Source organism: Hibiscus syriacus, unplaced genomic scaffold (assembly GCF_006381635.1).
Source record: "Hibiscus syriacus cultivar Baekdansim isolate YM2019G1 unplaced genomic scaffold, ASM638163v2 tig00110654_pilon, whole genome shotgun sequence".
NCBI classification, from domain to species: Eukaryota; Viridiplantae; Streptophyta; class Magnoliopsida; order Malvales; family Malvaceae; genus Hibiscus; species Hibiscus syriacus.
The window spans coordinates 207,989-234,565 of NW_024062814.1; the positions used below are offsets into that span (position 1 = coordinate 207,989).

General features: G+C 31.0%; 1 protein-coding gene across 1 annotated transcript; it reads left to right on the forward strand.

Annotated features, from left to right (window-relative positions):
• Positions 1 to 5,313: 5,313 nt before the first annotated feature.
• LOC120137216 (probable serine/threonine-protein kinase At1g54610) lies at positions 5,314 to 9,052 on the forward strand. The gene is made up of 8 exons (XM_039153026.1): positions 5,314 to 6,191; positions 6,443 to 6,727; positions 6,921 to 7,238; positions 7,349 to 7,576; positions 7,712 to 7,812; positions 7,940 to 8,051; positions 8,190 to 8,660; positions 8,749 to 9,052. The coding sequence occupies exons 1-8, from the start codon at positions 5,724 to 5,726 to the stop codon at positions 8,962 to 8,964; spliced, it is 2,199 nt and encodes a 732-aa protein (XP_039008957.1). The 5' UTR covers positions 5,314 to 5,723; the 3' UTR covers positions 8,965 to 9,052.
• Positions 9,053 to 26,577: the final 17,525 nt, after the last annotated feature.

The following is a 26,577-nucleotide window of genomic DNA, read 5'->3' on the forward strand; positions in this document are numbered from 1 at the left end:
CTTGCTAATTTTAAAAGAACATCTCTAGACGTAAGATTTTAAAAGTTTAACGCCTTTTAAAAAATAACGATCATTTGATATAATCTATGACAAATTCACATGAACAGTCAGAGTTAAATATGTTATCAATCGACTGTATTTATCGAATCTACCAATCTACGAGTAGCAATCACGACCATACACTTAACACCAACATTAAGAGTTATTATAAAATTTCTTGGTCAATATTAAGAAAGAGACTTGAAATCATTTTCTTCACTTTTTCTTATCCTTATCAAAATAAAAGATCTAAACACATTTATTTTTTTTGGATAATATTTCTATAATTTTTTGTACCCATTAACATTGAGTGATCACAATGGTAAAATGAAATATTAGTCTCTCTAGAAGATCCGAGTTTGAGCAGCTGCATCTATAAGTATATTCTCATAAGTTTAAAAAGCATTCTAACCAAATATTACCTTATAATCATTCAAAATATTAAAAAATATTTTTTTTTTTTTATGTTTTATTTTTCTTTCATTTTGATGATACATATCTTTATCTAATATGACGGGTCTAAGTAAACTAAAACAAATATTGATTCTAAATAATAATAAAAAAGCCTAGATAATACCTATTTTTGTTCTTTGTTAAATATAGTTTGACCATTGATATATGCCAAATAGAATACCAAAAGAATGGGTCCATTAGAGAAATCAATTTTTTAGGCAGTATTAACTTAACTAATTCTGTTTTCTAAATTTAAGATTAGGGATTAAGGAAATTTGGGTTAACAATTTGTATTTTAATAATTTGAAAGCTTGAATATCTAATCGGTGACGTGTTTATTTTTCTTAATACAAAAATAAATGCTTAAATTATATCTCGAATTGACTTTTGATGTCTAAAGAATTTTTCGTTAAAAATAGGTGTTTAACGCTTCCAACGTTACACTTTCAGGTGCCTGGATCGTAATTGCCGTTAAATTTTGCTGTTATCTAACCTGTCTTATGTATTTAAAATTAAAAAATATATATTATAATTTAAAAAACCATAAACCTTATTTCCTCCACTGTCAATCGACTATCATTGGTATGTGGTCATCCATGTTTGATACCATTAAAACCATCTTACCGCTACGACCAAAATCCAATCCCCACCCACCGTGAAATTGTGTCAATTGTCGTGGAAATCGTCGTGAAGGATCGTCAGATTTTTAAGGTTTCCTTTACTATTTCCCGACGATTCCAATGGCTCCAGCTATCCTTGCGTTATAGGGTCACCATCATTGAATTCCTCGTCCTGCTCCGAACAAAACTTAGCCAGTAGTAAACCTTCGCCGTCGAAAGTCGGGGGATGGGAGGGAGAGGGGACGATGCAAGTTTTCTTTTTTATTTTTTAAATCGTATTTTTATTTAAAAAATAAAAAAATATAACAATAGATACCTAAAAATGTAACGGAAAAAACATTAGATATTTATTTTTAACAAAAAAAAATTAAACACCAAAAATCAATTTATGTTATATTTTAGGCCTTTTCTTCGTGTAAATTTCATAAATTTTAAATATCAATTTATGTTACATTTGACCTTCCCCCCTACAGAGTACCAATAAAGTGGATCATATTTCATTCCACGTTGACTGGACCTTTTCTTCAAGTAAATTTCATAAATTTTAAATACCAATAGAATATCTAATGGGTGAAAATGTTGATTATCTCTACTTTTATAGTAATTTTTTAAATAAAAAAATTAGGGATATTTGAAGCTGTTTTTAATTGATATTTTATTATTATTTTATTGGAACATCTTTAGTTTAAACTTTCAATTAATTCTATTATTTTAATAAACACCCATAATCATCTTTTATTTTTTTAGTTATTTGATTAATTTTTGTAATACTTTACATATATAATCTTATTTTTATTTAATGATTGGTTTATGTTATCTAATAGTTTTATGAGAAATGATGTTTAATGTAAATTATTTATTTATATTTTATAAACTTTTTCTTGAAATTACAATTTTATTATATTTTTAGTTATTTAATAGAATCAAATGCTCATATTTTTTTAATCTAAAGTTTATTTTATCCCTACTTCGACTTCAAATCAATGGTACAAGTGGCCACCTCAAATTTGTTGGAAGAATTTAAAATTTTAAAGCTGGGATAAATATATTATATTTCTAAATAAATAATATAATTTAAAAAATTTATAATTGTACAAATGAAGCGACCTCGATGATAAATAAATTATTGTTATTTTTTGAGGTTTTGGGTCGAACATAAGTAACACCAAGAATATAAACATTTGATATATTATAAAATTTTCATCGATTAATTAATTATTTTATTAATTTTGTATACTATAAAATTTTATTTATATGTACTCATATTACAACTTTCGATTATTAATATATGTGTGTTTATTTAAAAAATTTAACAACGATGGCTATCAAGGCCATTTTTCTTAATTAAGTTTCCAAGTATCATCCATGTCATTGCTGAGATAGATAAAGAGGGTAAACTACATGCATAACCTCTTAATTATGATCGGATTTTAATTTGACCATTAATTTTTTAGTTTTGTCAATCAAACTATTTAATCATTTTAAAAAACATCAATTAAGTCACTTATCATTAATATTTAATGGAGAGTATGATGTGATAGTTGAAAATTTTAATATATTTATCATTTGATCCTATTATTTATACTAAGAGAATGACAAGGACTACATCGGCGGCGGTGGTCATGTAATAAAAGGGTGGGTTAAGGGTATGATTTGGGGATTTTAAGTATTGTAGGCTTTTTATAATCTAAGAGAAATTAGAGTTTTTTTTTATAAATATAATAATATTTTAAAAAAATAAATTTTAAAATCACCAGATAGTGCACATGTCACTTAACATGAGAAATTAACGCAGTTAACGACCTGAGCACCTAAAATGATAAAACGTTTGTAACGTTAGACACCTGTATGAGTTAAAAAAAATAGTTTAGGCCCCTCTTCAAGAATTGAGGTATAGTTTGAGAACTTATTTTGGTATTAAGCCTTTTGAAATGAAAAATAATTAGGTGATCAAAACGAAATCAATATGATAATGCAATGACTAAATACATAGTTTACCCTAATAACTATATAAAATACCGGACATACCTACACAATGTAGTAGTCAAATCGTAAACGCGTTAAATGCAACACAACATTCAAACACCCCACTCAGCAAAAAGGAGAAAAAAATCTCTATTTCCTTTTTTTTCTCTTTCTAGAATATAAAGGGAAAATCTATGATAATTTTAATATACTGCTAAGAAAAAATATTATCAGTCTTATTATTATTTTTAATATTTTTAATAAAAAATTATCTAATAATATTATTATTGGTCGTTTTATCGATTTGTTAATATATCCGATACATCGTTATCTAAAATATTATTTTTTTATTAATTTTATTATTATTAGACACTTTACCAAAAATATTAATATTTTAAGTAAAAATAATAATATTTTAAATACCTTTTTATAAAAATATTAAAAAATAAGGTTAAAGTATAGTAAAGGTCACTGAATTTTTTTAAAGATTTCATTTAGGTCCCCCAACTTTTAAAACTTGCAATATAGTCTCTCAACATTTAGTCCGTTTGCAATATGATTCCCCAACAGTTACGTCGGGGACCATATTGCAAACAGACTAAATGTTGGGGGACCATATTGAAAATAGACTAAATGTTGGGGGACTATATTGCAAGTTTTAAAAGTTAGGGGACCTAAATGAAAGCTTTAGAAAAGATCAATGATCATTACTATACTTTACCCCTTTTTTATTCAAAAAGAATTATTTGATCAATCGTTTTATTGTATTATTTGTGAGAGAGTTTTGTCATTCTATATAAATCAATTTATTTAAAGAATATTATAAGTGTGCTATTGAATGTTTAGAATATTGTATTTACAAGTGTTAAATAATTAGTGGGAATTATTTAAGAGATAAATTAGCTAAGATAATATCATAAAGAACATCTACAACTAATATGTAATAAAGTTGAGAATCCATATTTTTTTATATTAAAAATATTATAAAATGTTTCTCTCCGACTAAAATTCCGTAAAACTTGTTGATCTAAATTGCATAAAAAAACTCTATTATAATTTTCTTTACATTTTAATTGTTATTTATTCATCCAAAGCTTAAACATTCTTCGATAAAATTTCACTACGCTTTTTCGTACCTCGGCATATTCAATACTTTTCTTACTGTCAATATTATTGCTTAACGAGTTTAGCAGCTCGTCAGCAGCTCGAACTCGACTCGGTCAAAATTGGATAAACGTTCAACTCGAGTTGGCTCGACTCGAATTCAAACTCGACTCGAGACATTAACGAGCTGGGTCGAGCAAAGTCTAACTTGACTCGATAAGTTCGCGAGCAACTCGTTAATTTTTTAAAATATATTTTTAGTAATTACTGCAAAATTATTTCATTCAAACGACCGAGAAAGAAGATGAATAATATGCCATCAAGGTGAGAAAAACGTGTCACAAAGACATAATTATTCTTATTAAAAAACTAAAAATGAAATAAAGAAAAAAGAGAATTAGCAATCAATAACTAACATTAAAATCGTTGTTGACATCTACTAAACAAAATTAAAGAAAAAATTATTTTGATCTTTAAAAAAACGATATAAACTCTAAAGAAAAAAAATACAGTCAGAGTAATCAATTGTAACATAATTTGTTAATTTTTTTTCTATCATATTATTTTTCAAAAGTTTGTATTATGTCAATGTTATTATAAAGAATTAGTTAATAAGTTTCAACTATAGTAATGATGAATTAGTTAATAATTATCGTTTTTTTATATATTATTTGTACGTGTAAGACTCGAATGGAGTGGCATATCATATTTTTCTTTTTTTTTCGCCACCTCCAATTAAGATTGGGTAATATAATATATTAAATAATGGTAAAGTATAGTAATGGTCACTAAACTTTTCTAAAGCTTTCATTTAGGTCCCCAAACTTTTAAAACTTGCAATACAGTCCCCAACATCTAGTCCGTTTGTAAAATAGTCCCCCATCAGTTACTTTGGGGACCATATTGCAAACGGATTAAATGTTGGGAGATTATATTAAAAGTTTTAAAAGTTGGGAGACCTAAATAAAAGCTTTAGAAAAGTTCAGTGACCATTACTATACTTTACCCAAAAAATAATAACAAAATCGATACTTTTTCTTAACGGTCCACGTAGAACTCCTCGAATTGAAAATCTACTTTATTAACACGTTTATCCCTACGCATTTATCAAAAATCATCAGAGTCCACCCACAAAATTTTCTTTGCCATTAATTGAACTCCCTCTTTGTTCCCAGATTTTCAGTTTCTTTCCCAAACATTTCTGGGTTTTTGGTTGTTTCTTTCCTATGTTTTATTTTTGCTCAGTATTAACGTGACTTGTTTCCTACTCTAACTTGGAAAATATGGGTCTTCTGGGATGACATGGAACTGTTCAAAAGGATTCAAAGATAAAACTTTGATCGTTACAGACTCGTGTTGTCCAAATTCTTCAACTTTGGGCCTTGGGGTATTTGATGGATTGTATATTGTGAGTTCTTCAGATTCTTTAGCAAGATTGACAGGAGATGATAAGAGTTAGAAGGGTTTCTCTTTTTGGTTGTTAAAGTAGGTTCTTTGTTGTTATCGATCGTGGTTGTGTTCATATATTAGAAACAGTCTAACATGGGTTGCATGAATTCTAAATCCGCGGCTGTTGAAGGTAGTCGCGAAAGCCACCGAGAGAGGCTGAGGCCAAAAGGATCATCGGAAAAGCTTGTTCCTCGAGCCAATTCGTCTAGAAGAGAGGAGATCGTTGGATCCAAGAGTAAATGCGACGGAGGTGATGTGAAAGTGTTGTTGATAGATAAGAAAACCAGTGGTTCCAATCATTATTGTTATAATGATCAGGCTGAGAAGGAGATGATTATTGATAAATTTGAAGTGATCGACACAGTTGATAAGGTCGAAAACTTCGATATCACAACGATTTATGCTCATCATCATCATCATCCTGGTTCAGGAAGGGTGTTGAATGGCATAAAAGCAGAGCAGGTTGCGGCCGGTTGGCCGTCTTGGCTTGTTGCCGTGGCCGGTGAAGCTATCAAGGGATGGATTCCCCGACGGGCCAACACCTTTGAGAAGTTGGATAAAGTAGGTTCTCTTACTTAGCTTGATCCTCTTTTACTTTTTACAGCTTTATAAGGACGGTCGGTATTCCGATATCGGGCCGCTATTTAAATCCCTAATTTGAACCTTGATCAATGGTCATCATGTATCTTTAATCTATAGTAGGGTCTATGGTGATTTAGTTTGTTATAGAAACTTATCTTGTTATTGTATCTATAGGATTTGCATTTTCCATGTTGATGCTTATAATGTATGATAGTGTTTCATTCTTGCAGATTGGCCAAGGAACTTACAGTAGTGTGTACAAGGCACGCGACGTGATTCATAATACATTCGTGGCGCTGAAAAAAGTGCGGTTTGATAATCACGACCCCGAGAGTGTGAAGTTTATGGCAAGGGAGATTAATCTTTTACGAAGACTCAATCATCCGAATGTTGTTAAATTGGAAGGGTTGATCACATCCCCAATGTCATGCAGCTTATACCTTGTGTTCGAGTATATGGAACATGATCTCGTCGGACTTGCATCGCTTCCTGGAATCAAGTTTTCCGAGCCACAGGTAGTCTTAAATTTGTTTTTTTAGTTATTTCATGCTGTTGTTCAACAGTGTCTCTTAATAGAGCAGTATCGAGATGGAACATGGGCACACGGGTCACATATCCTTTATTCTGCAGTTCGTAAGGATGTCTCTTCATGGAAATTTCTTTAACTTTTAGTGTTTGTTCATAATATATCTTTCCATTTTTGGTCAGATCAAATGCTATATGCAGCAACTTCTAAGTGGACTTGACCATTGTCATAGCCACGGTGTCCTCCATCGTGACATAAAGGGTTCAAATCTTCTCATTGACAGTAACGGGATCTTAAAGATTGCGGATTTCGGTTTAGCATGTCATTTTGATCCTCATGAAAGTGTTCCGATGACAAGCCGTGTGGTGACTCTTTGGTATCGACCGCCGGAACTTTTGTTAGGAGCTTCTTATTACGGGGTTGCCGTAGACTTATGGAGTGCTGGTTGCATACTTGGAGAACTATATTCTGGCAAACCTATTTTGCCTGGGAAAACAGAGGTACCAGGTCCAGAGCCTAAAATTTTTAATATTTGCAACTAATACAATGATTATTATTGTTGGAAATTTTAATAGGTCTTTTTCTTAATAGATCGTTTCTTAATATGTAGGTTGAGCAATTACACAAGATTTTTAAGCTATGTGGTTCTCCATCTGAGGAATACTGGCGAAGGGCAAAATTACCTTACTCAACGGTGTTCAAGCCTCTCCATCCGTATAGACGATGTGTTGATGAGGCATTTAAAGACTTCCCGTCTCCTGCTGTAGGTCTCATGGACACCTTGCTTTCGATCGATCCTGTTCATCGAAAAACTGCAGTGTTTGCTCTCGAGAGTGAGGTATGCAGAATGTGTCAATAATCACCATTGAATTTCTCATGATTAACTTATGTTAGTACTTTTCACCTGTAATTCGTAAAATCTTATAACCTGTTATCGGTTTTCACTGACGTTTTTCACCTGGCCTTTTCTCAGTTCTTTACAACACAACCTTTTGCCTGTGATCCTTCAAGTTTACCCAAATATCCTCCTAGCAAGGAGATTGATGCTAAGTTGGGGGACGAAGAAGCTAGAAGGTATATGTTAAAATTGGTTATCATCAAATTCGTCTTTCCTTTTCGGACTTGAAATAACGCCTTTTCTTATTTTCATAATTTTAAGAAGTTGCCTTCGTAAGATTAACTGGTTCGTATATTCCCTTAGGCAAAGAGCAGTCGGGAGCAGGTCGAAGGTTGACAGGGAACGGATGGGGCAGAAGGAACCAATTTCTGCATCATCGTCCAATTCTAATGTCGAGCTAACTATATCGTTGCAGGTTTTTTTCTCTAAAGAAAACTTCATGGCTGTCCATTCTAATGCCGATGGCATGCAACTAGATGGCATTTTTCTTTCACTAATTTCCTTCAGTCCTTGCTTCTCTGCAACTAACTATTTTCAATTTCCCGAATTACAGAGAAGACAACCACATCCTAGTTTGAAAAGCAGGAGTCAGATATCAGACTCTCGTAACTCTGATGGATTTTCTGGTTTCTTGATTGATCCCCCTAAGCAAACATCTGCTGCAAAAGAAAACGGTAGAGATTTCTCGGAGTATAACAGGAAGAAAGTCTCACATTCAGGTCCGTTGGTCTATGGCGCTGCATTTGGGAAGTCTGGGAAGGAACCTGATGACCTTACTAGGCTGTCATCCAGAGCTAACTTATCGATGTTATCGGGTTTGGTAGCGACTAGAACATTGGCTCCTGAGGATCGCAAAGACAAATCCGGACCTTTGACTCTAGAAGCAGTGAACCAAGTAGGCAGGTCTCGCAGATCATTTAATGAATTAGAGGATGCAGGAAAACACGATGTCAGACACCATATACCGAAAACTGCAGAATCCCCACAGACAGGAGGCGGAAGACCCTGCATTAAGGAACCAACCGTTAGTTTCTCGACATTATTCTTTATTTAGTTTTTTGCAACACATCTTATTCTGAAATCTATGTATTCTGATGAACGCTATTCTCCAGCACGGTCATGTTCCAAGGGGACACAAAATCTGCGTCTCGGGTCCATTACTCGCTCCATCCGAGAATGTCGACCAGTTTCTCAAAGAGCACGACCGTAAGATCCAAGAATTTGCTCGAAGAGCAAGACTTGACAAGACAAAACCCGGGAAACCACAAGCTCAAGGGAAGCAAGCGAGAGAAAATTCATTGTTCGTTACTGCTCGCAAAGCCGGATAGATGTTCTATACTCTTTCCTTTTTGGATTTTAGTGATGAAGCTCTGATTAGAAGCTGGAAAATCAGGTAATCTAATACCAAGAAATAATTATATTACAGGATTTACCATGTGGCTTTTATACTGTTTTTATACATCAATAATAGCATGAATTAGAAGAGTTACACTTTTGAAACTGTTTTTTGGTGTGACATTTTCCCTCCATCCATTGTTGTTGCATCTTCATCATGATGCACCTGTTTACTCGATTTGTTGCTGGGGCGTTCGACGTGAAATCGAACAGTTCGGACCAAACTTTATATCACATATCATAGACTCGGAGTGTACATCTTTGAAAAAACATGCACTAAATTTTCAACATAAGAACTACAAGTTATTCATCCAAGTCCAGAGAAAGAAAGGACGATTAAGAAAGGCACGTTCTTATTGAGAGAACCAGATGGACCTAATCTTGCCTGCTCATTCCCATCCCATTCTTATATCTACGATTATTATGGTGTTCCATTTATTTGGGTAAACTACACGTTTAGCCATTAAACTTTTAGTATATTTCTATTTTGGTCATCCAGTTATATATATATTTTAATTTGATCATTGAACTTTTAATTTTTTCCGTTTAAGTCACTCGGATGTTATCCCTCTACTTCTAAAAAAGTTATATTTTTCCTCTTTCGAGTTGGAATTCTGACTTCGTTCTTATAGACACATAATATCATCTTATTTGTGAATGTGTTAAAAAGAAAGAAATGCAAATGAATTATATAAGTTTACTTGACCGTGTTGCAAATATTTTGGACTAACATGTTATCTTTTTCAAACATAGAAAACTAAATCGTCTCTTTTTGTACTAGAAAGACTAAAATAAACTTTTTATTTTAGTACTTAGATTTTGTGATGGACGTGTGAGTTCACCAAACAAAATATGTTTTTAGCGATTTTTTTAATCTTATAGTGACATTTTTAAGCGACATTAAATTTTATCCTGGCGCTTGTAAAAACGTCACAAGAAACGTCGGTATAACATGATTTTTACATGTGTTTTTATCAAAAATCTGACTAATCATATAGAAATACATAAAATAATTATAATCATATCGAGGCCGACAAGTTTTTCCTAAATTCGAACAATACTCAACTAATATTAAGAAAACAAATTAACTCGAACATAAACGTTCATCTTATCAAATCCAATTGGGTAAAAAATGGAGGGTACAATTTCTTTTCATCACTATCTATGGCCCTTTCCAAGAAAGGCTTTGGTTTGGTAATAAAAGGAGAAAGAGACAGGAGAGGTCTGGTCGGTCGAGTTTTCGATCAACCCGATCCGGTCTGAAAATTTTATACTTTCCACATAAAACTCGATCCCACTAGAGTTTAGAGTAATTTCACCCGACTTGAAACCCAACCCTACTTTTGAAATAAAACCAGACTCCGATCCGACCCCAAAATAATATAAAATTTTTATTTTTATTTAATAAATAGAGACTTAATTGAAAAAAATAATATAAAGAGGCGTATTCTTATAATTATCGCTAAATATATATATATATATATATATATATATATATATATATATATATATATATATATGATATTTTTATATTATTTTTGGGTTGAGTTAGACATTTTTATATAAAGATGTGTATTCTTATAATTATGTCTAAATATATATGGTATTTTTGGGTTGGGTCAGATATTTTTTACCTTAAATTCGAATCCGATCAGATCCGAACTTATCTTCTAAAAAGTTCGATCTGATCCGAATCCGAATTATTTAATAAAAATGACTCAATTAGATTGGATCGGGTCGACACCTATCGTGTTCGGTTCCGTGAGTCTGGTCTGAAACATGGTGGTTGGGTTGCATTGCCGATGAACTTCCACAGAGCTAACAGGTTGACCACTTTTCGACCAGAAGCATATGCCCTGGAGCGCGTGTCAGCCACAACTCCTGCTCCATAAACCCTAAAACTATTTTTATCCCAATAGTGAAAACGAAATGCAGTATTATTATATTTTATATATGCTGAAATCAGTAAAAAAAAAAGTAGTTAAAGTAAAGCAGCACGCGTCGGCCAAAGATATTTGCCATGTGACTGCCCTAAATTATTTAAATTGATTTAAATTTTACAGACCCTTAATTACACGTTTTGCTATAATTTTAATTTTTATTTATTTCTTATATATATATATATATATATATATTCACTTAGCATATATAAATTTAATTCTCACACGAATTTTAATATAACAAGAAAAAATTGAAAGTTGATCATACTCGTAGTATGTTCATCATATTTGGAATAGAAAATTAAAAGAGAAATTGAGTTTCATTATTAAAATAATACAAGGTTAATTTCATTGAAAATATGTTAAAGAGTGGTACTATTGTCGATGGAAGTGTTTAAAATTTTAGTACTTTATAAATAATTTTATTTTTTAATTTTTTATAGACGTAATGACAAAAATACATCCTAACGTTTATATAAATGGTCATTTTGTATCGTATTCTTTTTATGAGAGCATTTTATCTCCTAACGTTTTAATTTTCGGTGAAAACAAACTTTGTTAGATGAAAACTATTAGTTGACTAACGGTTAACACATGTTGTTGACATGATATTTTTACATTCGTATAATTTCAGACTTGACACATGTCAAGTCATGTGACACATGTTATGTTATCATTTTGTGTGATATAGCACATGCTACAGTATCATTGTGGGTGATATGGCACATGTCATCACTTTGATTGACATGGAACATGTCACGTCATCAATTGAATACATGTGAAAATACCACATAATCTATATGGGTTAATCGTTAGTCAACTAATGATTTTCATCAAACATAGTTTATTTTAACCGAAAACTGAACATTATGGGATAAAATGCTCAAAAAAATAGAGGGCAAAATGATCATTTGTACAAATGTTGGGGACTATATTTTTATTATATCTTTCCTATATTTATAATTTATAATCTTATAACTATTTTTTGTGTTTTAATTTTTAATATTTTTAAGAACACTGTAATATTTTGTGTTTTATTATACCTTTCCTATATTTATAATTTATAATCTTATAAATTATAAATATAAGATTATTCCTTTCTTATAATATCCTATATTATACCTTTCCTATAATATCCTATATTATACATTTCATAACGTTTATATAAATGATCATTTTGTATTGTATTCTTTTTCTGAGAGCATTTTATCTCCTAATTTTTAATTTTCGGTCAAAACAAACTCTGTTAGATGAAAACTATTAGTTGACTAACAGTTAACCTATGTTGTTGACGTGACATTTTCACATGCGTATAATTACAGACATGACACATGTTAAGTCATGTGGAACATGTTATGTCATTATTTTGTGTGACATAGCACATGCTACATCATCAATGTGGATGATGTGGCACATGTCATCACTTTGATTGACATGGAACATGTCGCATCATCAATTGAATACATGTGAAAATACCACATAATCTGTAACACCCTCAACCTGGATCCGCGTCTGAGGTGTCACATTGACTTTTCAAAACTATTTTCTTTACAAATCCACTAAAATCTTAAATTCATCACACGCCAACTAAATTTTATAACACAAAATACATATACTCCATATGTTTCTGATATGATATTCGTAAGGAAGATGCTAACATGTCTTGCTCCTCTTAACTTCTATTCTCGTTTCTGTAACCTACGTGTGAAACAATCACACGCTAAGTCTATGACTTAGTGAGGCATTAAATTATAAAACAACTCTAACTATTTACACATGCATGAACATATCATCTTATAATGCCACATCAAAACAATATAACATTATATATAACGTACTATACACATATACATATCACACATTATTTTCATCTCTAACCTTATTCCACTATCAATATTCTTATCATTTATATCTTATAATTATATCCTATTATATCTATTCTTTTACTCAATAATGATTTAATTAACCAAGCAATACAGACATCATCATATAAATCATATCAGGTTATCTAATAAGAAATACATGCATGCATATAAATCATCATTAGTCACTTATCATTTAATCACATAGTACATATACTTAACCTTCTTAATCATATACTATACCCATACCTCATCATGTCCTTGCTATAAAATTTATCATATCACAACATATATTTGTTATTATCTCTTGATTAGCCCATGTACATATGTGAGAACTATAAATATGTGAGTCTCTAGAGGTTGTGCACTAATGCTGTCACCACAGCTCGTATAAATGCACCGAAGTGCCACGTAGAATTGCACCGAAATGCCGCGTAGAATTGCACTGAAGTGCCATATAAAATGTCCCTAAGGACCACGTAGAAAATTCCTTAAGAATCATATATATATGCTAAGGATCAAGTATGTGTCTCAAAAGACATCACACATGTTCCAAGGAATACATATATGTCCTGAACGACCGTGTAGACCCTCGACTCTTGGCATGCCAACTATACCTCTAGCTCTCATGACACATAACATGGGCATTAATATTTATGTTATCACACATTGCCATATTCATATCACATATACACATAATCTTATAGTTCTTTCACATAGCTCATTGTCACATTTTCATAAGATCACACATAGTCACATAGTTCATTTTCATATCATTCACATATACATATACTCATATATTCAAATATTATTTCTCTTGTAATTACATAGATCATATCTCATAACATACATCATGTACCTATAATAACTTATTTATATCATATAAATTATGGTTTGTACTTTTATACTCACATATATCAATATCATAGAACTTGGTTCACTTTTCATGTTATCATACTAGCATATAATCTTATAAATACTATAGGTAAAAATATTTATCTTTATCTCATTTTCCTGTTGTACCAGCTTACATGGTTTATTATACTAACCTGTACAATAACATATAGCCCTTATCACTTATCTCACATTATTTAAATACGAGTTTATTATATCCATTTAATTTAGTTTCACATAACTCTCATAACCTTCTCATAGGGTTTTATAGTTCTTCGTTTTATACTTCCTATATCATAGTTTTCTTTTAAATATATCACTCTTTCCTATAGTGCTTATCCTATAAGTTCGTATCATCGTTATGTTATGTCCCCTAATTTATATATTATTTTCGTAGAGTCTCTTAATTTATTATCTTCTGATTTATATTTTCTTATCTTAAATATTCTCATAGTCACATATCTTCATGACTTATCATTTATATGCAGTTACATTTCATTCTTACATATCACAATAAACCTTGGCTTAATTATTCTGTCAGTAACATATACCTACATGGCTTGTTTCTTACAAGCATATCTTTACATATCTTATTTTATGATATTATCACATAATAATATTTTACATAAATCATGTATCATATACAAAACATATCAACATATAACACATATAATCATATCAAACTATTCTCATGTTCATGACTTCATGCATATTACTCTAGGAAATAGACTTATCGCAAGTCCAATTTCCAGTAAACATTACATATCACTAATATGCACTCACCTTGGCTTCACTAAGTTCCAATCCCCTTTTATGATTTCCTTTCTTCTAATCGAATCTTAACTTGATGGTCATCCCGAAACTTGTTCGTGCTCGATATCTACATATTTATGCATTGATACATATCAATATCTAATTGATGTATTCTAATCTATCATTTCTTAGACCAAAAGAAAGGTCTAATTCTATTTCCCCTTGAAGTGCATCGGTACATTCTACAGTGCATCGATGCATTCCTTAACATGTGCATCGATGCACTATCCATGCATCGGTACACAAATTACATTCGATGTTTTCATTTTAAGGGGGTGCATCGATGCACTCCTTATGCATCGATGCACTAATTGCATTCGATGTTTATTTATTTGAGAGTGCATCGATACACATTGAAGATGCATCGATGCACACAACCCAAAAATTCCATTTTGAGCACGAAAATGTCTTACTTTGTCCTCAAATTCTACTTATTAACCTCTCCTTATACCTTAAAACTTATCTATACATACTGAGCCTCATTAATATTCATTTATCTCATCTTTAACCTCAATATCCTCTTTTCTTTATGAAATTCAAGAATCATGCTCAATTTTCAATATGTTCTAAATCCACTTCTAACACTTCATATCTTTTAATTCCACTAATGATAAGTCAAATTCAACTTCAAAGTCTATTAACTCCTTTTATTTCAAGAATTCACTTAAAAACTCCTTTTACTTAATCTCTCATAACTCTATCATCCTTTATTTTTAAGATAATTTAAGTTTTCCTTAAGCTTAATTATCATTCAATAATCATAAACCAACTTTAATTTCAACAAATAATCAACTAACCACAAAACTCACCTTTGCCATGGTGACTCACGGCTGAAGAAGAAGAGAATTGTGGATGTTTGTTTTGCCTTCTTTTCTCTTCCACGTGGGCTTCCTTATCTTATAAAGGAAAATAAAAATCTTTCATGTCAAATGACTATTTTACCCTTTACTTCATCTAATAATTACTAACAATGATGCATAAAATATCTTCAAGTAAGTCATTAAACTATTCAATTATCCCACTTTAATCACCAATTTCTGAAATTTTTCAATCTAGTCACTAACCCGGTATTGAGGATGTTACATAATATATATAGGTTAATTGTCGGTCAACTAATGGTTTTCATCCAACAAAGTCTATTTTAATCGAAAACTGAACAATATGGAATAAAATACTCAAAAAAAAAAAAGAATAGGGTGCAAAATGACCGTTTGTATAAATGTTGGGGTCTATTTTTTATTATACCTTTCCTATATTTATAATTTATAATCTAATAACTTTTGTTTTTTATTTAATTTTTTGTGTTTTAATTTTTAATATTTTTGTGAACATTGTAATATATATATTTTTAAAATTTTAATAATTTCTTAATTTTTTGTTTAAAAATTAAATAAGTCATCAAGCTTTCAACTAAATTAATTTTACACTTGAATTAGGTTAAAAAATTAATTATACCCTCAAAGTCGGCTAAAAAAATAAATTAAGCCCTTCACATGTAAACTATCACATCAGTACGGTTAACTCCTACGTCAGTATCGTAATAGTCAACATCAATCCATAAACAAAATTAAAGTAATTAAATGATTTTAAGGGCAAAATTAATATAATTAAAAATCAAAGACAAAATTACTGATTTGGATATATTTCAGGAGTAAAATAAGCCTTATAGTTTGAATATTACTTGAATTAGGCCTTATCCCCCAAGTCTGTCATTCAAGTACTTTATACTTTTCAGCCCCTCAATAATCACAGTTCCCTCACTGAATGCAAAAGTAAGCTTCAATGAGAGAATTCGAGCTCAAACATTAGAAATAACAATGTTGAGAGAGATAAATACGAAGCCCGAAAGATTAATCTTCTTACATTATAAAACAAAAAGGAAAAATTATTTGATTGAATAATCACAGTTCCCTCACTGAATGCAATAGTAAGCTTCAATGAGAGAATTCGAGTTCAAACATTAGAAATAACAATGAATGTAGTATGCACTTCTTAAAAAGTGGCAGTTGATTGACGTCCAAGCTCTTAGTCTTACTGCGTTATTAAGAAATTTCATTGAAGGTAAGAAAGTCTTGTTCCAGAGACTTGGAGACTAGATCATGTCATGTTTGAATAGCATGGGTCACATGTAATGCATTGATTTCTTTGTAAGTGGTCAAATATAACGGTTTAACAATATATGGTGTTGCATGAAACTGATCTGGTAATCAGATGATGGTATATGAAACTGATCTGGTAATCAGATGATGGTATGATATGGATTGATTTCTTAAGTATTGGTTTTGGTTTCGGATTCAATGAAAGAATTGTGTCGTTTAATCATTAACAATCTGATGATGTGATAATTTAGTGCTGACGTGGGAAAATTTCTTTATTCCACCTCATCAGTTTCTTTATCAAAGTTTATTTTTTTCATCTATTTTTAGTTGATGAAAATATTCATTCTCTAAAATCTCTTGTGTTCATTCTAAATAACGATGAACTCGTCTTATTATCGTTCAATCACTTAATCATTTAGATTTTCTTAAAAACCTTATTTAAATATCACGAAAGTAAATATAAAAATCCACTATTGGGGCATTTCTCGAATTTGGGAGATTTGGGGCGTTTGTTCAAAAATTTGAATAGTGAGAAACATTCTTTCAATGAGGCGAACAACATACCTCGAAACCAGTCTTATCGAATGACCACCAGAGGAGATGGAACATTAGTGTGTCGAACCATTAGATGAATTTTCGTCAATTTTGAGTGAGCTTCGTTCAAAACCAATTTGATGAGAACAATAAGGGGTAAAACACAAATATTTTTATACTGATCTTATTGTGAATAATGATCGATGATAAGTGAAGATTGACTGGAAGCGGTGGCATGAAGAGTTGAGAATTTTCTTCATGGACCAACTTGTTAAGCAAAGTACAATTGAAAGCCTAAAATTAAAACATTTTAAAGTTTATTGACAAAATCAATAGGCAAGCTAAAGTTCACAATAAGTTATAACCGTGTTTTAACAACCTGATGCTCTAATTGAACTCAAAACTAAAGTTTAATGCTAAATTGAAAACCATTTAAAGTTTTTTAGGAATGATCATGCTAGTAAGAATTTAAAGTGTTAAGGTCAACATAGATTTTGTTGAGTCCCTCTACTATTAATCGATGAACTATTTATGAATGGAACTAATAAAAAGGATATAATTTATTTTAGGATAAAATTCAAAACCGATTTAAAGTGCAATGTTTTGTTGAGTCCTCCAACTATTAAAAGTTACAAAATGATCCTTCAATTATATAAATTTGTTTGTTGAGTCCCCTACTATTAATATAATACCCCAAATTTTGGTTAGTGACCAAAACATAAATTTTGAAAGTTTAGTGACCAAAGTATGAAGTTTAAAAAGTTTAGGGACCAAAAGGATAATTTTTAAAAGTATAGGGACCAAAAGTCTAATTTTAAAAATTTAGGTGTCTTGACCCAAAAAAATGAATAATTTACCCTCAAGAATGACATTTTGGTGGGAATCAGATTTTTTATCCGAAACTTGTGTTAAAAGCTTTATAGTGTTAAAGCCTGGTAAAAATTTGGTAAGTCGGATCAAAAAGAAATTTTGGGGAAATTTTAATGTTATTAAATTAAGCTTGAAAATATTATTTCCACATTTTAAAATGATTGAAAATAATATGAATCATTGAATTTGAGAATTTATTTCCATGTTCAATTTGGACCGTTGGATGAAAATGGCAAGATTGAAATTTTTAGAAAGTTGTATGGATAAAGTTGTTAAAGGCATAATATTGTGTTCATCTTTGACCTTGGGAAGATGATAACGGATATGTGGTTTGGTATGTATGTAATTATCAAGTTTCATTAATGGTAAAATTGTCGTTTTCCATTAAATGAATTTTAAATTTATTTAAGCTTAATAAACGACAAATGTACATGAAATTAACTACAAATTTCATGAAAAATTCATCTTCAAAATCATCCATGGATGAGAGCTTCACGAGGTATGGATAAAAAATTTATTTTTCATTTTCAAGAAATTTCCTTTTATTTTTGGATTAAGACGTGAAATAGAAAATTGTTATATTCGAATAGCTCTATCATTTGATACTATTATTTCATGCTAATCGTGCTTGAATGTTAAGTTCCCAAATTTTAGGGTTTATGTTCATGTTAAGGTTTTATGCATTGATGATGGATTTAGAGGTTATTGATGTTGTAGAATCATTTCCAAGCTCGTGTTATGATCAAAACCACCTAGAAATGCTATTAGTGATTTTTGGCCTAACCCTAATTTAGTGAAGTTTTTTATTTGATGAAATTGAGTTAGGGGTTTGATTGTAGATGTTTTAAAATGTTGAATAGAGGTTGATTTCATGCCTGAATCAATTGAAATCAAGTGAAAATCAAGGAACTCTAGCCTTGAAGCATTCAACCTAAGCCTTGTAAGGTGAGAAAAATTATGAAAAAATTATGTAGGGGTTGGAAATGATGTAGGGAGGATTCTACAAGCCTTATAATTTTTTGGGACTAATGTGTAATTTTGTGAAATTTGGGGACCTATTTAGTAATATTAAAACGTTATGGGGTTGATGTGTAATTATTCAATAGTTGTTTTACTATGCTAGAATTTAATGTTAGAGTGATAAATTTGATGTTAGAATGTGAAATTGGACTATTTGGGAAGTTGCCAAAGTTTGATTACTAAATTGAAAATATTGAGAAATTTAGTGACTTATGTGGTTATAGTGGAATTATTGAGGTATTGGAATGGAAATTAGGTACTAGAAATTTAATTAAGTTGTTTGAGACTTGAATTAAAGTAAAAGGGCAAATGAATATTACGAATAAAATGGAAAAATTGAGATGAATTCCAAAAGAATTCATAAATTATGGTTAAAACGTAAAGTTGAAAATTTTATGTGAAGTTTGGATAAATTTGGATAAAAGGGAAATTGGATGGTTAAGGTCAATATAGATTTTGTGACATGGAACTAACATAGAATGAGCATCGAAAGATTTTTAGGAATTTATTTTATAGTATGTGTTCATGTTAGTAAGATTCTAACATGTGACTTGAATTAATTATGTTGTGTAAATGATGCTCATTTAAATTGTGTGCTTGAATTCAAGATCAAACAATATTAAAGCTAAGGAGAAGCTTAAGGATGAAACGTGGATTACTAAGGAAGGTTACAAGCTTAGGACACCAGGTGAGTGCATATTTAATTGTATTTATGTTATTGTGCAAACATTGGCATGCGATGAGCCATTGACAAAGTTACTATGGTAAAAGGTGACTCCTAAATGTTAAAAAAACTTTGTGATTAATGTATATACGTTCATTTGGTATGCTAATAGAATTAGTGAATAAGCTGAAAATACACGTTAGTGAAATCTGTCCAGAATTGTGTTCTGTAGTAAGTTTAGATCACCATATATTATATAGAAGTGATTAGAGGATGATATCTATACCATTGGATTCATATAACGGTCTAGTTTTGTTTAAAACAAGCGACTACTGATTTCGAGGAGCATACAAAAAGATATGAATTTTTAATCGGGGATTGATCAGAAAACAGGGCAACAGATTCTGTGTAAAACAATTTCTGTAAGTCAACTTTGAAAATTCATTATAAATTGTACAAATTGAACTAGAAGGAATGCCTTAGATGGTTGGATTTTTTTAGTCTAGTTTCCATTAGTATAAGTGAAATAATTTTTAAGTATGTAAATTAATACTGCTTTGAAGGTGGTGCAAACTGCTAGAGTATGAAATTTTAATAAATTATGTAGTTGAAGCAAATGGAAGCAAAGGCTTAAATATAAAGCTTAGTGAGGCTTATATGTTGATTTATAAATAAAGTGTCAGAGTGAGTGCATTTTATTTATTTAATTATTATGATTGAGGACGACTTGCGATAAGTCAACCTTGTATTATTTTAAAGTATGGTTTATATTTTATAAATGGATTATTTCCATGATGTTTTTATAAAGTTTTATGGATGGTTTAGGGTATGAACTGCCCAAGTATGATTTTATGATGATGATTTTTAAATGATTTTAAATTATGAAACGATGATTATTAAATGAATAAGATATGATATGAAAGTATATTGTATGTTACATTGAGACTCGTTGGTACAATTGGCATGTCATGAGATGGATTGATTTTGATTCTGATCTGGTATATTTGTGTACATTATGTATAGCACTGTTGGTGCAAATGATATGATTGCACTTGGAGTGTATAGTATGATTTGATGATAGCACTGAAGTGCTTATTGCGTACACTCGTCTGACTCACGTACCTTGCATTCTCATAAACATACATTGGGCTATGAATCTGAAGTAAAGTTATGAATCTAAATTAAAGTTACAAATCTGAAAGTGAATTATGAGTATGGTAATCAGTTCTAAATATGGAAATGAATTCTGAAACGTAAAAGTACTGGTTATGTAAATGAAAAGTGAAAAAGAATATGATATGATTATTATGTTTGATATTGATTATCATGGTTTTGACAAAATCATGAGATGATGATTTTCAGGTCTCTGATGAGGAAAAAACGGCTTGAATAAGTCGGTTTGAATATTTAATGATTTTATTTGAACTCAATTTTAACGTTTTAATTTGTTATAATATTACTATGTTATTTTGTATTTGATATCATTTTAGTTTGTTTATAATGTCTCACTAAGTGTATAATTAGCGTGTGATGATTTTCACACGTAGGTTAAGAAGAGTAAGTGAAGTTAGGAGTGGACCTTGGCATCAATCAACAAAGAATAACTACAGGTATCGGTAATGACATCTTACTCTTTTAAATTTTCTAGATGGCATGTATACGAGTAAAAAATGTTTGAGATATATTATTATGAATGAAAAAATATGAATATAAGTTTTTTGCTTTGGATAAAAAGTTATATTTTATTAGATTAAAGAAATATTTTAAAGTTAGACAACTATTAGGCAATTTACTTTATAAGAGAAAACATTATAAAACTGTCTAATCACTGCCTGAAACTGATATAGATTTGGATGTTTAAACATTATAATATGATTTTACGTGGTTATATTATTCCATTGAAAGAATTAAATTTGATAAGTTTTTAAAATTCAAATTTGTATTCGTTTTCAACTATAGTATGTTTACAAATGTTGTGTGACATCTTTGCCTTGTATTCGAGTACATATATGAGTTAAGGGTGTTAGAATTAAAAGTTACAAAATGGTCATCTAACCATTCATATGTTTCAAACTAGTCATTTTTCATTAAAAATTAACATATGTTTAAGCTGAACGTTAACCTCTTGACAGAGATATGATAAAATTATATTTTAATGATGTCTATTGGCACCGTCGTTGCTTTCAAGCACTAACTCAACGGCATAACGTTTCAAGCACTAACTCAAAGACATAACGTTTCAAGCACTGACTCGACAGTATAATGTAGACAGAGAGTCAATCTATAAAATAAATCTCAAAACAATTATGTGATCAAATTTTATCATATCACAATCAAAGGGTTAACATTCAGCTCTAACGACCACCAATTTTTTTAATTAAAAAGGACAAATTTGGAATATATAAATAATCAGGTGATCATTTTGTAACTTTTAATAGTCGTGGGACTTGAAAAGTAATATCCTATGATCGAGGGATTATTTGTGTACTTTACCCTAAAAACAACTCATTTGTAAGAACTAAATATTAAAGTGCATAATCAAAGAAAAAGAGACATTTGGATGACTTTTGTCGCTTCCAAAGAAGACTTGTTTTATTTTCATTGGCTTGAATTTCTTCATTTGGATAGGGTGAACATTATTTCAAATTAAAACAGTAAGAGGAAAAATATGAGACACATAAACGTTGAAATTTATGATTTTTTTGGTTGATTGAGTTCAATTCATATTTAAATAGTACAGGGATATTTGACATATTAATTAATTTTATTATTATTTTTAAAAAAAAAATATTTATAAATATAAAATTTGTGGCGTTGCTTTGCAATGGAAAATAAACCCACCTGCAACAACCCCACCCCCTGCCCGACTGGTCCCACGGCAGGTTCGGAGAAATGGAGGTGGACAGTTAGCGGCCGGGATTTGTGTCGTGCTGTTTCTATTACTAAATACAGTGAATGAGGAAAGGACGCCGAAAATCTTGAGAAAATAAATTCTTAAACAGAGACATGGGTTGAGGTTGACGGTCAACACTGAATATGCCGCAATTTGTGCAGTGTTTTCCCATATAGATTGGACTCTGTGCTGCTGTTGTCACCAAGTGATAGCCCCCATTCCTTGCAAGGAAAACGTCTTCCCATATAGATTCGACCCTGTCACTGAATAAACAGACATGGGTTGATGTTGACGGTCGACACTGAATATACCGCAATTTGTACAGTGTTATCCCATATAGATTCGACCCTGTGCTGTTGTTGTCACCAAGTGATAGCCCCCATTCCTTACAAGGAAAACGTCTTGCATCCACCATCTGTCTCTCACCTCAACAACAGTTTAAGCATCTTCTTTTAATTGCTTAGTCTTACAATATTACTCACTGTTTATACTATAAACCATTCCTATTTTCTTGAAATCTTAAATTAAATGATAATGAATATTAGTTAAATGATAATGAACATTAATCTCAAACAATTAAATTTTAAATTTCGCTTTTTAAAATTACTTCTAAAAGTACCTTTTAATCGCTTTTCAAAATCACTTCCCAAAAGTAATAGTAAAATACACTTTTTTTAAAATATCTTTAAAATTATAAAAGTAAATAAATTTGTAACATTTTTTACTATATAAAGTGATAGTTCAAATATTTTGACTCAGAAATTTAACATCACATCCTACTAAATCAATTAAAATCTTAAGTTTTTTATTACTATAAATTATTTTTTTTTAAATTACTCATTGAACTTGAATACATTCTTGTATAAATAATCGCATAAAAATAATCAATTGAAAAATGATGTGTGTTCTATTTTGAGGTCATACCGAATCAAACAACTTGACAGACCTTAAATTTTAAAAAAAGAACAAGCTCAATCTACCATCGAGTACACAAAAGCTCAAAATATGTCATTTTTTGTAATAGCCTCAGATAATTATAAGGTATTATCTGTTCAAAATCTTTCTTAATCATTAATAACATACACCTTGCAGATACAACTACTTGAATTTGGGAACCTCTAGGGAGAACAACACTTACTTTTACCATTAAAACCACTCAATGAATTCAACATTAATCGAAACTTAAATCTAAAATCTCAAATTAAGCCCAAAAAATATACCCTAACCTAACACTAGAACATGTCTTTCCTGATTTGAACTCAAAATTGGTTTTCATTCTTTATTGTCTGACAAAGTGTCCTCTCCCACAAAATCTCTATCAAACCTTATTCTAATTCTAACTTCCTCAACCCTATCCCCAAATCATAATAAACCAATCTCCAACAAAATCAAACACCCACCTATATCAAGATTTTTAGCCTCCTACCTATACCAAGATTAAGAGTTTCGGGCTAACCCAATATGGGCTTTAAATAAATCCCTTAGCTTATAGTAAGCCTTAACCCAAATTGAAGTGGAATTGGGCTTGGTTTGAGCCCAATAATGGATGAAAATGACATTTTTAGATTGTGGCTAAAATTAGAAGACCAATGAGATAATTATACCATTTTAAATTTCAAAAGCTGAAATCCCTTAATGGCTTGATAACACGTCTGTCTCATCTTTTTCTCTGCATTCACTTTGTCTTTTTCTTCCTTCTTCCCTTTCATTTTTATCTCAACTTAGGAAGAACAAATGTGATAACTTGGTAGCCTTGCAACCTTAGTTTGGATTTGTTAAGGTAAGATTCATAACCTACATCTCCAGAGCTTCAAATCAAATCATCTATCTCTTCATTTCACCATGGTAACCAAATATGAGTTTTGAAAGGGTTTAAGAAACTTGGAGATTTTAATTTGTTTTAGAGATTTTTAGCCCTAGGAATTATTCTTAATCCCTTATTAACCCCTAAACCCAGTTAGTAACTCTTATGCTTAATTCTTGTTTAGTGAGAGAAGTTGGAGAAAGCTCTGAGAGCAAGAACAAGGAGAAACTTGTGCTAAGATGACTTTGAGGTGCTTCCAGCAACTTAGAAATCCAAGGTTACACATTTTTAACTCAACTATACCACATGAAGGTCATTAGATAAGTTTTCATAAGTTGCATGAGTTATGAAGCATGTTCATGGTAGCTTGCATCTTTTGATGTTTCAGCAAGTTAAAAAGCCCTTTTATGACCCCTTTAATAATTCATAAGACTTAAATAACAATTGGGAACCTCAATAGTGCATTTGGGGTATAAAGTTAGCATTTTTCGTGCCCAAAACAGAATATTTATAGGCACGAGTATCAGTACTAAAAGAACAATATCGATATTGTTCTTACGAAATAAGAGAGTTTTGTGTGAGTAGTATCAATACTCATTCAGGGATATCGATACTGGGGTTTTAGTTTCGAGACTCACAGGATTGGTATCGAGACCAATATTCCATGTGCATTTTTGGTATCAGTACTCATGCAGGGTATCGATACCAAGGGTAGAGTATCAATACTCCCTGTAGGGGTATCGATACTGAGACATTTTTTAAAACATAGAACCTGATTTCGGTATCGATACTCAGGATAATATAGATACCCTAGTAGTAGAGTATAAATACTCAGCCATGAGTATCGATACTGCCCTCCCCTATCAGCATATAATAATAAGTAGGTATCGATACCAAAAGGTAGGTATTGATACTCAGGGTTCAATATCGATACTGAAAGGTCAGTATCGATACCAGCTGACATTTTTGGATAAATAACCTGATGATTAAGAGATTAGACTTAAGGGGCCCAATAACACTAGAATATCAGTATGTGAAACTACAAGTGAGAATAGTAATTAATTAATAACAACTAGAAACAATAACAACTATGATTACATAAAACTAGCCTTTCTTGACACTTGAAAAACAGCCAGGACACCCGAGTCTCTTTAGCAGAATACAACAATCAGTTGGGTATCCCAGTTAGTGCCAATGCACTTCAGTAGTCGACTGGGTGAAGATGTCCCAAAACTCGATGGAGTAAGTTATCGGGGGTATATGTTTCTAATGCAGTTTCAAATCTCACCCCATATACCCGAGGGTATCTAAGAAAGGCTAGGGGTGTAAGCTCCGAGATGCAGAACCCTCAGTCTCACCTTGATGCCTATTTCAGCAGTACATGTCATCTAGCGAATGCATGTTGTATAGTACAATTATTAGTGTGACACTAAGCTCGTAAGCTCATCGTTCGGAATTTGTTTTTGTGTGCAAGTTCTTAGGTGATTAGTAGCGGAGTTTTATCATCGTAAACCGTTTCAGTGCAACCGAGGCATCAAAGTATATCTTGAATTTTTTTAGAGGGCATGTACTATTGTAGACTCGTTTATATTTGTAACTCTATTTTGTTTTAAATTCAATATTATATTATTTTGAATGTTTTGGGAGTTCCCTGTATTGTAAACTTATTTATTATATTTTATTTTACTTCACCATGGATGAACTTTTATAAGATATTTTACCATCAATTTTTAAAGAAAAGTTTTGGCTGAGCCACTTCGGTTGTCCCGTGTGACATTCTAATCTATCGGTCTTTGGGTCATACTGAATTAGGGTGTTACAATCATTATGTGTCAATCACAACATTACTCATAGTGACAATTACATGTATGATATTGTGAGTTGCATGTTTTGATACAGTCAAACGTGTTCCATAACTGGTTGCACTATAAAAATTGATGTTAGACATGTCACGATATATGTAGTAGATATGATTGATCATATAAGATTTATAGTATCTATTTCTAGGTTAAGTAGAGGTACTCTAATATTCTCTACACATAACTAACCCACAAACCTAACTTCAATCCTAATATTAGATTCAAATTAGACTTATAAGTATTTAATTATTCTTCATCTAAAACAATTGATGAAGACTCCACCCGCATGACAAA